The 12,497-nt window shown below is 69.8% G+C and overlaps 1 protein-coding gene across 1 annotated transcript in view; it reads right to left on the bottom strand.

Moving 5' to 3' along the window:
* The window catches only part of LOC115603327 (MAP/microtubule affinity-regulating kinase 4-like), a 22,034-nt gene extending 10,141 nt beyond the window's left edge, over positions 1–11,893 (bottom strand). Inside the window, exons 1-14 of the mRNA XM_030475122.1 lie at positions 11,737–11,893; positions 10,192–10,380; positions 9,588–9,641; positions 9,448–9,496; positions 9,301–9,366; positions 8,831–8,901; positions 8,289–8,345; positions 7,329–7,565; positions 5,851–5,970; positions 5,162–5,261; positions 4,427–4,536; positions 3,772–3,925; positions 1,619–1,839; positions 344–469 (exon numbers count right to left, since the gene is read on the bottom strand). Coding sequence (XP_030330982.1) covers positions 344–469; positions 1,619–1,839; positions 3,772–3,925; positions 4,427–4,536; positions 5,162–5,261; positions 5,851–5,970; positions 7,329–7,565; positions 8,289–8,345; positions 8,831–8,901; positions 9,301–9,366; positions 9,448–9,496; positions 9,588–9,641; positions 10,192–10,380; positions 11,737–11,787 — 1,605 coding nt within the window. The 5' untranslated portion in view covers positions 11,788–11,893. The remainder of the gene's footprint in view (positions 1–343; positions 470–1,618; positions 1,840–3,771; positions 3,926–4,426; positions 4,537–5,161; positions 5,262–5,850; positions 5,971–7,328; positions 7,566–8,288; positions 8,346–8,830; positions 8,902–9,300; positions 9,367–9,447; positions 9,497–9,587; positions 9,642–10,191; positions 10,381–11,736) is intronic.
* Positions 11,894–12,497: the final 604 nt, after the last annotated feature.

Genomic DNA, 12,497 nt, shown 5'->3' with positions numbered 1-12,497 from the left:
GGTTGGGGGGGGGGCGGGGGCAGGAAACCCCGGGGGGGATGTGGGGGGGTCAGGACACCCCGGGGGGGTTTGGGGGGGGCAGGACACCCCGGGGGGGGGGGATGTGGGGGGGTCAGGACACCCCGGGGGGGGTTTGGGGGGGGGCAGGACACCCGGGGGGGGGAATGTGGGGGGTCAGGACACCCCGGGGGGGGGATGTGGGGGGGTCAGGGACACCCCGGGGGGGTTTGGGGGGGGCAGGACACCCGGGCGGGGGGAATGTGGGGGGGGGCAGGACACCCCGGGGGGGGGATGTGGGGGGGTCAGGACACCCCGGGGGGGGTTTGGGGGGGGGGCAGGACACCCGGGGGGGGGCGCGGGGGGGCCCGGACCTGTTCTCTTTGCCGTTGGGCAGCAGGGGGGCGCGCTCGGGCCGCTCCGTGCACACGTACGTGTTGCGCCGCCCCATCACGCTCGGGGGCACGTTGGGCTGCGGGGGGGGGCGCGGGGTCACCCCCAACCGTGGGGACCCCCCCGGGACCCCCCAGCACCCCCCGATCCCCCCCCAGCACCCACAGGGACCCCCCAGCACCCCCCGATTCCCCCCCAGCACCCACAGGGACCCCCCAGCACCCCCCGATCCCCCCCAGCACCCATAGGGACCCCCCAGCACCCTCCAATCACCCCCCCAGCACCTTCCAACCCCCCCCCCAGCACCTATAGGTGCCCCCCAGCACCCTCCTACTCCCCCCCCAATAACCCATCACCCATAGGGACCCCCCAGCACCCTCTAACTCCCCCCCCATGACCTCCCAGCACCCTCCAACGCCCCCCCCAATAACCCCCCATCACCCATAGGGACCTCCCAGCACCCTCCAACCCCCCTTCCCCCAACACCTATAGGTGCCCCCCAGCACCCTCCAACTCCCCTCTCCATGACCCCCCAGCACCCATAGGTACACCCCAACACCCTCCAACCCCCCCCAATAACCCCCCATCACTCATAGGGACCCCCCAGCACCCCCTTAGCACCCATACGTGCCCCCCAACACCCATAGGTGCCCCCTAGGAGCCCCCCAGCACCCATATGTGCCCCCCAACACCCATAGGTGCCCCCCAATCACCCACAGGAGTCCCCGAGCACCCCCCCAGCACCCATATGTGCCCCCCAACACCCATAGGTGCCCCCTAGGAGCCCCCCAGCACCCATAGGTGCCCCCCAACACCCATAGGTGCCCCCCAATCACCCATAGGAGCCTCCCAGCACCCATATGTGCCCCCCAACACCCATAGGTGCCCCCCAATCACCCATAGGAGCCCCCCAGCACCCCCCCCAGCACCCATAGGTGCCCCCCATCACTCCTAGCTGCCCCCCAGGAGCCCCTCAGCACCCATACGTGCCCCCCCATCACCCCTAGCTGCCCCCCAGGAGCCCCCCAGCACCCATATGTGCCCCCCAGCACCCCTAGGTGCCCCCTAGGAGCCCCCCATCACCCGTAGGAGCCCCCCAGCACCCCTAGGTGCCCCCTAGGAGCCCCCCATCACCCATAGGAGCCCCCCAGCACCCCTAGGTGCCCCCCCGGAGCCCCCCAGCACCCCTAGGAGCCCCCCAGCACCCATAGGTGCCTGCAGCACCCACGGCGTTGCCGGCGCCGTCCTTGTGCCGCTCGGGGATCTCGGCCTTGTTGGGGTTGTGGGCGCTGCTGACCATGGGGCTGGAGGGGTGGGGGGTGACCCCGCGGCCCCCCCCCGCCATCGCCCCACAACTGGCCTTGCGCCCCCCCCGCTCGTCCCGCAGCTCCGGCTCCGCCGCGCCGGGGGGGCTGCGCTTGGGGGGCAGCGGCACCGCCGATGGGCCACCTACGGGGGGCACAGGGCGTCAGCACCCATGGGTGCCCCACAGCTACCGCACGGGCACCCCCCTGGCGCCCCATAGCGCCCATGGGTGCCCCACAGCTACCGCACGGGCACCCCCCTGGCGCCCCATAGCGCCCATGGGTGCCCCACAGCTACCGCACGGGCACCCCCCTGGCGCCCCATAGCACCCATGGGTGCCCCAGAGCAACAGCAGGGGCACCCCCATGGCGCCCCATAGCGCCCATGGGTGCCCCACAGCTACCGCACGGGCACCCCCCTGGCGCCCCATAGCACCCATGGGTGCCCCAGAGCAACAGCAGGGGCACCCCCATGGCGCCCCATAGCGCCCATGGGTGCCCCACAGCAACCGGACGGGCACCCCCCTGGCGCCCCATAGCGCCCATGGGTGCCCCACAGCAACCGCACGGGCACCCCCCTGGCGCCCCATAGCGCCCATGGGTGCCCCAGAGCAACAGCAGGGGCACCCCCATGGCGCCCCATAGCGCCCATGGGTGCCCCACAGCAACCGCACGGGCACCCCCCTGGCGCCCCATAGCACCCAAAGGGATGTCTCAGCACTCCCCATGGGCACCCCACAGCACCCATAGGAGCACCCCATAGCAAAGCCCCATAGAACCACCACCTCACCCCCCATGGGCACCCCGTAGCACCCATAGGAGCACCCCAGCACCCCCTCTGGTGCCCCCCCATACACCTCATGGGCAACCCCATAGCACCACCCCAGAACCCCCCCATGAGCACCCCACGGCACCCATAGGGACAGCCCATAGCACCCATAGGGACAGCCCAGCACTCCTCCACAAGCATCTATAACACCCATAGGAACACCCCAATGTGCTGCATGAGCACCCATAGGGGTACCCCAGCACCCCCCCATGACCACCCCATGGCACCCATAGGGACAGCCCATAGCACCCATAGGGCCACCCCAGCACTCCTCCCTGTAACACCCATGGGAACACACCGGTACCCCCCATGAGCACCCCACAGCATCCACAGGGACACCCCATAGCACCCATAGGGCCACCCCAGCACCCTCGCAGTGCCCCCAACACCCCCCACAGGCACCTTATAGCACCCATAGGGCCACCCCACGGCACCCATAGGGCCACCCCAGCACCCTCACAGTGCCCCCAACACCTCCCATGTTGGTATAAGGCACCTTATAGCACCCATAGGGACACCCCAGCACCCCTCCACATAACACCCATGGGAACACCCCGGTACCCCCCATGAGCACCCCACAGCACCCACAGGAACACCCCACGGCACCCATAGGGACACCCCAGTACCCCTCATGGGCACCCCACAGCACCCACAGGGACACTCCATAGCACCCATAGGGCACCCCAGCACCCCTCACGGTGCCCCCAACACCCCCAATAGGCACCTTATAGCACCCATAGGGACACCCCAGTACCCCCCATGAGCACCCCATGGCACCCCATAGCACCCATAGGGCCACCCCAGCACCCTCATGGTGCCCCCAACACCCCCCATAGGCACCTTATAGCACCTATAGGGAGACCCCACAGCACCCATAGGGACACCCCAGCACCCCTCCACATAACACCCATAGGAACACCCCGGTACCCCCCATGAGCACCCCACGGCACCCACAGGGCCACCCCAGCACCCCTCACAGTGCCCCCAACACCCCCCATAGGCACCTTATAGCACCCATAGGGCCACCCCAACACCCCCCACAGACACCTTATAGCACCCATAGGGCCACCCCAACACCCCCACAGCCACCTTGTAGCACCCATAGGGCCACCCCAGCACCCTGGCAGTGCCCCCAACACCCCCCACAGGCACCCCATAGCACCCACAGGGCCACCCCCCAGCACCCTTTGGGCCATGTCCCCCGAGCCCCGCTGCCGGGTGCCCAGCGGCACCCACGGGAGCACCCACAGAAGTCGCTGTGGCGCCGCTGCCGGTGGTAGGTGCCGGCCCCGCGCTGGCTCTTGCCGTGGCAGGCGCCGCTCTTGCCGTTGGCCACGTCGTTGGGTGCCCGCACCCGCGCTAAGGACAAGGTGCTGCCGCTGCGGGTGTCCCCCGCCTCCACCTGCGGGTCACAACGGAGCTGTGGGGCCCGGTTGGGTGCCACCGGGTGCTGTTGGGTGCCACCAGTCCCAGTTGGGTGCCACCGGTCCTGGTTTAGTGGCACTGGTCCCAGTTTGCTGCCACTGATCCGGGTTTAGTGGCACTGGGTGCTGGTGGGTGGCATTGGGTGCTGTTGGGTGCCACCGGTCCTGGTTTAGTGCCACTGGAACCGGTGGGTGCCACTGGTCCAGGTTTGGTGGCACTGGGTGCTGTTGGGTGCCACCAGTCCCAGTTTGGTGCCACTGGTCCTGCTTTGGTGGCACGGGGTGCTGTTGGGTAGCATTGGGTGATGGTGGGTGGCACCAGTCCTGCTTTGGTGGCACTGGGTGCTGTTGGGTGGCATTGGGTGCTGGTGGGTGGCACTGGTCCCAGTTTGGTGGCACTGGGTGCCGGTGGGTGCTGTTGGGTGGCACTGGGTGCCGGTGGGTGCTGTTGGGTGCTGTTGGGTGCCGGGGGGTCTCACCTCGCTCTTCCTGCCCAGCAGGAGGTAGGTGGCCGTCACCTCGTTGTACTTCTGGGTGCTGAGGGAGTCCTTGATCTCCTCCCGCGTGTAGCCCATGCCCACCATCACCTCTGCGGGACAGGGGCAACGGGGGGCTATGGGGGGCTATGGGGGGGCTATGGGGGGCTATGGGGCAGCCCAGACCCACAGCGGGGGCAATGGGGGGCTATGGGGCAGAGCAGGACACACAGCGGGGGCAATGGGGGGGCAATGGGGGGGCTATGGGGCAGCGCAGACCCACAGCGGGGGGCAATGGGGGGGCTATGGGGCAGAGCAGGACCCACAGCGGCGGCAATGGGGGGCTATGGGGGGGCTATGGGGCAGCGCAGACCCACAGCGGGGGGCAATGGGGGGCTATGGGGGGGCTATGGGGCAGAGCAGGACCCACAGCGGCTGGGGGGGCTATGGGGCAGCCCAGGACACACAGCGGGGGCTGTGAGGGGGCTATGGGGCAGCCCAGGACACACAGCAGGGGCAATGGGGGGGGCTATGGGGCAGTGCAGGACCCCCACTTGGGGGGCAATGGGACGCCCCAGGATCGCCACTTGGGGGGCAATGGGGGGACAATGGGACACCCCAGGACCCACAATGGGGGGCAATGGGGAGGGCAATGGGGGGGCAATGGGACGCCCCAGGACCCCCACTTGGGGGGCAATGGGGGGGCAATGGGGGGGCAATGGGGGCCCGGGGCCTCACCGATGCGCTTGGTGTCCCCGAAGTCCTCCTCCGGCTCCTTGTAGGGCTTCAGCTCGTCCCCCTCGTAGCCGATGTTGATCCATTTGTCCTTCATGATTTGCTGGGGGGGCACGGGGGGGGGCACGGGGACGTTCTGCCTTAGACACCCCCGATGGCACCGTGGGGAGAGCCCCGGACCCCCCCGAGACCCCTCCGGGCCCCATTGGAACCCCCCAAACCCCTCCTGGGTCCCACTGCCCCCCCCCCAGGACCCCCTTTAGGACCCACTGCCCCCCCCAGGACCCCTTTAGCACCCATTGCCCCCCCCCCAGGACCCCTTTAGCACCCATTGCCCCCCCCCAGGACCCCCTTTAGGACCCATTGGAACCCCCCAGGACCCCTTTAGGACCCACTGGACCACCCCAGGACCCACTGCCCCCCCCAGGACCCCTTTAGGACCCATTGCCCCCCCCCAGGACCCCTTTAGCACCCATTGCCCCCCCCCCAGGACCCCCTTTAGGACCCATTGCTGCCCCCAGGACCCCTTTAGGACCCATTGCCCCCCCCCAGGACCCCTTTAGGACCCATTGGAACCCCCAGGACCCCTTTATCACCCATTGCCCCCCCCCCGGACCCCTTTAGCACCCATTGCCCCCCCCCAGGACCCCTTTAGCACCCACTGCCCCCCCCGGCCCCCCCCGTGTCCCCACCTCGAGGGTGCAGCGCTTGGCCGGGTTCAGCACCAGGAAGCGGCGCAGGATGTTCTCGCAGTCCGTGGACATGTAGAAGGGGACCCGGTACTTGCCCCGTAGCACCCGCTCCCGCAGCTCCTGCGGGGGCACCCATGGGTGGCATGGGGGGGGCACCCATGGGTGGGCATGGGGGGGGGCACCCATGGGTGGCATGGGGGGGGCACCCATGGGTGACATGGGGGGGGCACCCATGGGTGGCATGGGGGGGGCACCCATGGGGGGCATGGGGGGGCACCCAGAGGGACGGAGGGATGGGATTGGATTAGGGCTGGGCTTTGGGGTGGCCACCACAGCCAGCATGGCCATGGATGGATGTGGGGCGGCCACCACCTCCCCTGGACCCATAGCGACAGCATCCCCACATGCTCCATGGCCATGGATGGATATGGGGTCACCCCCATCTCCCCTGTACCCATAGCGACAGCACCCCCACATCCACCATGGCCATGGATAGATATGGGGTCACCCCCATCTCCCCTGTACCCATAGCGACAGCATCCCCACATCCGCCATGGATGGATATGGGGTCACCCCCATCTCCCCTGGACCCATAGCGACAGCGTCCCCACATCTGCCATGGATGGATATGGGGTCACCCCATCTTCCCCGGACCCATAGCGACAGCATCCCCACATGCTCCATGGCCATAGATGGATGTGGGGTCACCCCCATCTCCCCTGGACCCGTAGCAACAGCATCCCCACCATCTCCTTCACCTCCCCTAGACCCATAGCGACAGCATCCCCACATCTACCATTGCCATGAATGGATGTGGGGTGGCCACCATCTCCCCTGGACCCATAGTGACAGCATCCCCACATCCACCATGGATGGCTATGGGGTCACCCCCATCTCCCCTGGACCCATAGCGACAGCATCCCCACATCCACCATGGCCATGGATGGATATGGGGTCACCCCATCTCCCCCGGACCCATAGCGACAGCATCCCCACCATCTCCTCCACGTCCCCTGGACCCATAGCAACAGCATCCCCACATCTGCCATGGATGGATGTGGGGTCACCCCATTTCCCCCGGACCCATAGCAACAGCATCCCCACCATCTCCTTTACCTCTCCTGGACCCATAGCAACAGCATCCCCACATCCACCATGGCCATGGATGGATATGGGGTCACCCCCACCTCCCCTGGACCCATACCGACAGGACCCCCACTTGGGGGGCAATGGGGAGGGCAATGGGACACCCCAGGACCCCCACTTGGAGGGCAATGGGGCACCCCAGAACCCCCACTTGGGGGGCAATGGGACACCCCAGGACCCACAATGGGGGGCAATGGGGGGGGCAATGGGACGCCCCAGGACCCCACATCCGCCATGGATGGATATGGGGTCACCCCCACCTCGCTGGCCCCCACATCCACCCGGGCCCCGCAGGGCCGCGTCCCAGCCCCGCGGCCGCTCCCGGCGCCCACCTTGAGGTTGTGGCCGTCGAAGGGCAGGGAGCCGCTGACCAGGGTGTAGAGGATGACCCCCAGGCTCCAGATGTCCACCTCGGGCCCGTCGTACTTCTTGCCCTGGAAGAGCTCGGGCGCGGCGTACGGGGGGGAGCCGCAGAACGTGTCCAGCTTGGAGCCCAGGCGGAACTCGTTGCTGAAGCCGAAGTCCGCGATCTTGATGTTGGCCTCGGCGTCCAGCAGCAGGTTCTCGGCCTGAGGGACACGGGGACAACGGGATGGGGGGGGGCAAGGGGATGGGGGGGGCACAAGGGGAGGGAGGGGGCAAGGGGATGGGGGGCACAAGGGGAGGGGGGGGCAAGGGGATGGGGGGCACAAGGGGAGGGGGGGGGAAAGGGGATGGGGGGGCAAGGGGATGGGGGGGCACAAGGGGATGGGGGGGCAAGGGGAGGGAGGGGGCAGGGGAAGGAGGAGGGCAAGGGGAGGGAGGGGGCAAGGGGAGGGAGGGGGCACAAGGGGATGGGGGGGCAAGGGGGGGCATAAGGGGGGGAGGGGGCAAGGGGATGGGGGGGACAAGGGGAGGGGGGGCACAAGGGGATGGGGGGGCAAGGGGAGGGAGGGGGCAAGGGGATGGGGGGGCACAAGGGGATGGGGGGGCAAGGGGGGGCACAAGGGGGGGGAGGGGGCAAGGGGATGGGGGGGACAAGGGGATGGGGGGGCAAGGGGAGGGAGGGGGCAGGGGAAGGAGGAGGGCAAGGGGAGGGAGGGGGCACAAGGGGATGGGGGGGCAAGGGGGGGCATAAGGGGGGGGAGGGGGCAAGGGGATGGGGGGGACAAGGGGATGGGGGGCACAAGGGGATGGGGGGGCAAGGGGAGGGAGGGGGCACAAGGGGATGGGGGGGGGGGGGGCACAAGGGGACGGGGATGGGGACCCCGGGACAGGGACCCCGGGACGGGGCTGGGGACCCCGCTCAGCACCTTGAGGTCCCGGTGCACGATGTTCTTCTGGTGGCAGTAGTGCACGGCCGAGACGATCTGGGGGGGGCACGGGGGGTGTCAGCGGTGGGGGGGCACCCATGGCCCCTGCCCCCTGGCATCCATGGACCCCCCCCGGCACCCATGGCTCCCCCCCTCGGCACCCATAGCCAACCCCCGGCACCCATGGGCCCCCCCCCGGGCACCCATGGCCCCCTCCCTCCGGCACCCATGGCCCACCCCCGGCACCCATGGGCACCCCCCTCCAGCATCCACGGGCCCCCCGCCGGGCACCCATGGCCCCTCCCTCCAGCACCCATGGCCCCCCCCCTCAACACCCATAGCCCCCCCCTCCACACCCATGGCCCCCCCCCCTCCAGCATCCATAGGCCCCCCCCTCAACACCCATGGCCCCCTCCCTCTGGCACCCATGGGGCCCCCCCCGGCACCCATGGCCCCCTCCCTCTGGCACCCATGGCCCCCCCCTGGCACCCATGGCCCCCCCCCAGCACCCATGGCCCCCCCCATGGTGCCCCCCCCCCAACCTGTCTGAACTTGGCTCTCGCCTCCTTCTCCTTCATCCTCCCATGGGACACGAGGTAGTCGAACACTTCACCTGCGGGGACACCCATGGGTGCTGCGACCCCCCTGACCCCCCCCATGGGTGCTGGGACCCCCCCCCATGGGTGCCTTCACCCCCAGCCCCAAATCCCCCCCCCCGCAAATGTGGCCAGTGCCCACATTAGACCCCCCCGACTCCCTTCCCAGCACCCCGGGGTGCACCCAGGGACCCATGGGGGGGGTCCCAGCACCCCCGGGGGGGTCCCAGCACCCATTAAGGGGGTCTCACACCCATTGAGGGGCTCCCAGCACCCATTGAGGGGGTCCTGCACCTATAGAGGGGGGTCTCAGCCCCCATGTGGGGGTCCAGCACCCATGGGGGGGTTCCCAGCACCCATGGGGGGGTCCCAGCACCCACGGGGGGGGTCCCAGCACCCACGGGGGGGTCTCTCACCGGCGCTGGCGTACTCCATCACCAGGTACAGCGTCTTCTCTGTCTCAATGACCTCAAACAGCTTCACTATGGGGGGGGGGGGAGACACACCATCAGCACCCATGGGTGCCCCCCCCCGCAATGGGTGCCCCCCAGACCCCAACTCACCGATGTTGGGGTGGTTCAGCCCCTTCATGATACGAACTTCCCGGAAGAGCTATGGGGGGGGGGGGGGGTAAAGGTGTTACTTGGGGGGCCGGGACCCCCACCCATGGATGCCCCCCACCCATGGGTGCTCCCCCCCCCACCTTCTGCAGGCTGGTGGGGTTCAGCTGGGTCTTGTCGATGATTTTAATGGCCACCTGGGGAGGAAATGGGGGGATTGAGGGGGGGGCACCCCAGACACCCCCCCCCAGGACCCCCCCTTCACCCCTATTGCTGCCCCCAGCACCCCCCAACTGCCCCACAGCTCCCCCCATCAACCTCCAGTGCCCCCCAGCACCCCCCGTTCCCCCCAAATCCCCCCCAGGACCCCCCCAATTCCCTCCCATCACCCCCCGTTCCCCCCATATCCCTCCAAGGACCCCCCCAATTCCCTCCCATCACCCCCCGTTCCCCCATATCCCCCCAGGGACCCCCCCAATTCCCTCCCATCACCCCCCATTCCCCCCATATCCCCTCCAGGACCCCCCCAATTCCCTCCCATCACCCCCCGTTCCCCCCATATCCCCCCAAGGACCCCCCCAATTCCTTCCCATCACCCCCCGTTCCCCCCATATCCCCTCCAGGACTCCCCCATCTCCCTCCCAATGGCTCTAGGACCCCCCATACCCCTCATTTCTCCCCCCAGGCTCCCTCCCGCTACCCCCAGGACCCCCCCCGTGCCCCCCCCGTGCCCCCCCCGGCACCCACCTCCCTGCCGGTGAGGATGTGCCGCGCCAGCTTCACTTTGGCGAAGTTGCCTTTGCCGATGGTGCGGAGCAGCCGGTAGTTCCCGATGTGCGGCTGCTCCTCGGGGCACGAGGCGATGGAATTGCGGCAGCGGGCGCCGAGCGAGCGGCTGGACCAGCCCGAGCCCTTCTCCGAGCGGCTGCCACCGAGCTGGGGGGGGGCACGGCAGCGGTGGGGCCGAGAAACCCCCCCCGGGGCCGCCGAGACCCGACCCGCTCATCGCAGCAGTGAATGGAGCCGCTGAGACCCGACCAGGGCCGTCGAGACCCGATCCGCTCATCGCAGCAGTGAATGGACCCGCCGAGACCCCCCCCGCTCATCGCAGCAGTGAACGGACCCGTCGAGACCCGACCGGGCCCGTCGAGACCCGACCCACTCATCGCAGCAGTGAATGGACCCGCCGAGACCCCCCCCCGCTCATCGCAGCAGTGAATGGACCCGCCGAGACCCCCCCCGCTCATCGCAGCAGTGAATGGACCCGCCGAGACCCCCCCCGCTCATCGCAGCAGTGAATAGACCCGCCGAGACCCCCCCCGCTCATCGCAGCAGTGGCCGGTACCACCGTGACCCGGTTTGGGGGGGTGGGGGGGAATGTCACACCCACCCCCGTTGACCCGCGGTTTGGGCTCGATCCGGTCCAACCGGCTCCGGAGCCGCGTCCCGGCCTCGCCCGCGGGTATCCGGATACCCGGGACCGGCGGGACACCCCCCCCCGCCCCTCCCGGAGCCGGCCCCTCCCGGTGACATCGACCCCTCCCCGGTACGAACCGGGTCTCCAGCGTGTCCCCGACCCCTCCCGGTGCTCCCCCTCCCGGTACAAACCGACCGAGCCCCTCCCGGTGCCCTCCCTCCGGTACTCCCTATCCCTCCCCGGTACAAACCGACCCCGCCCGGTACCGACCGAGCCCCTTCCAGTGCCCCCCCCCCCCCGGTACTCCCTATCCCCTTTCGGTACAAACCGACCCCTCCCGGTGCCCCCAGCTCCTCCCGGTACCGACCGAGCCCCTCCCGGTGCCCTCCCCCGGTACAAACCGACCCCTCCCGCTAACGACCGAGCCCCTTCCAGTGACCCCCCCCCGGTACTCCCCATCCCCTCTCGGTACGAACCGGCCCCTCCCGGTGCCCCCCGCCGGTACAAACCGACCCCTCCCGGTGCCCCCTCTCGGCACGAACCGGCCCCTTCCAGTGCCCCCCCCCCCCCGTACAAACCGATCCCTCCCGGTACCGACCGAGCCCCTCCCGGTGCCCCCCCCCCGGTACAAACCGACCCCTCCCGGTGCTCCCTACCCCCTCCCGGTGCCCCCTCCCCGGTACTCCCTATCCCCCCCGGTACGAACCGGCCCCTTCCAGTGCCCCCCCCCGGTACAAACCGATCCCCCCCGGTACCTACCGAGCCGCTCCCGGTGCCCCCGCCCCGGTACAAACCGATCCCCCCCGGTGCTCCCCATCCCCTCCCGGTGTCCCCGCACCCCCGGTAAATCGCCGCCGCCTCCCCCCCGCTCTCACCGTGTCCACGTTCCGCTCGTTCCCCGCCGCCAGCGCCGAGCGCGAGGACATCGTGACCGGCGGGGCCGGGCCGGGCCGGGCCGGGCCCTCAGCGGGCGGCGGCGGCCATGGGCCGCACCGGAACCGGAACCGGCGCTGGGCGGAGCTTAACGGCGCCTTGGCCACGCCCCTTAAAGCAGCCGCGCTTTAATACCCACGCTAGCCACGCCCATAAGGCGCTGTCAGCCAATCACAACGCACCGTCCGCTCTTCCTATTGGCTGAGCTTAAGCATGGAGACAGCCCGCCCCGCCCCACTCCCTGCTAAGGGGAGGGGTCAGCGGCGGGGCGCCTTTTCGATTGGTTGGCGCGCTGGCCAATCGGGGAGAAAGGGGCGGGATTTAACCCGGGGCCGGGCTCCCCCGGGTCCTAGTGCCGCCGGTCGGGCCCGCCCGTGGGCGCGGGGGGTCCCCTTGTGCCACCGGGGCCAAACGGGGGATCCCCGGCGGCGCCATCACCCCCCCCCCCCGGGACACGGCGCGTCCCTTGTGCCCCTCAGGACGTGTCCCCGCATCACACGAGGGGTCCCCCCTCTGTCACCGGGGTCCCCCCACACCGACCAATGAGGTCCCCCAGGGCCCCCGGGGTCCCATCCGTGGGGCACATGGAGCCCCCGGTGCCACCAAGGTCCCACCCCCTTGTGGCACCCGGGACGCGTCCCCGGCTGAAACGGGGGCCCCTGCGCCGCCGTTGTCCCGTCCCCTGTGACACTTGGGGTCCCCC

The sequence above is a fragment of the Strigops habroptila genome, unplaced genomic scaffold (assembly GCF_004027225.2).
Source record: "Strigops habroptila isolate Jane unplaced genomic scaffold, bStrHab1.2.pri NW_022045631.1_ctg1, whole genome shotgun sequence".
Taxonomy (NCBI): Eukaryota; Metazoa; Chordata; class Aves; order Psittaciformes; family Psittacidae; genus Strigops; species Strigops habroptila.
Note: the sequence above shows the minus strand (reverse complement) of the source record. Positions and strands in the feature narration are given on the sequence as shown.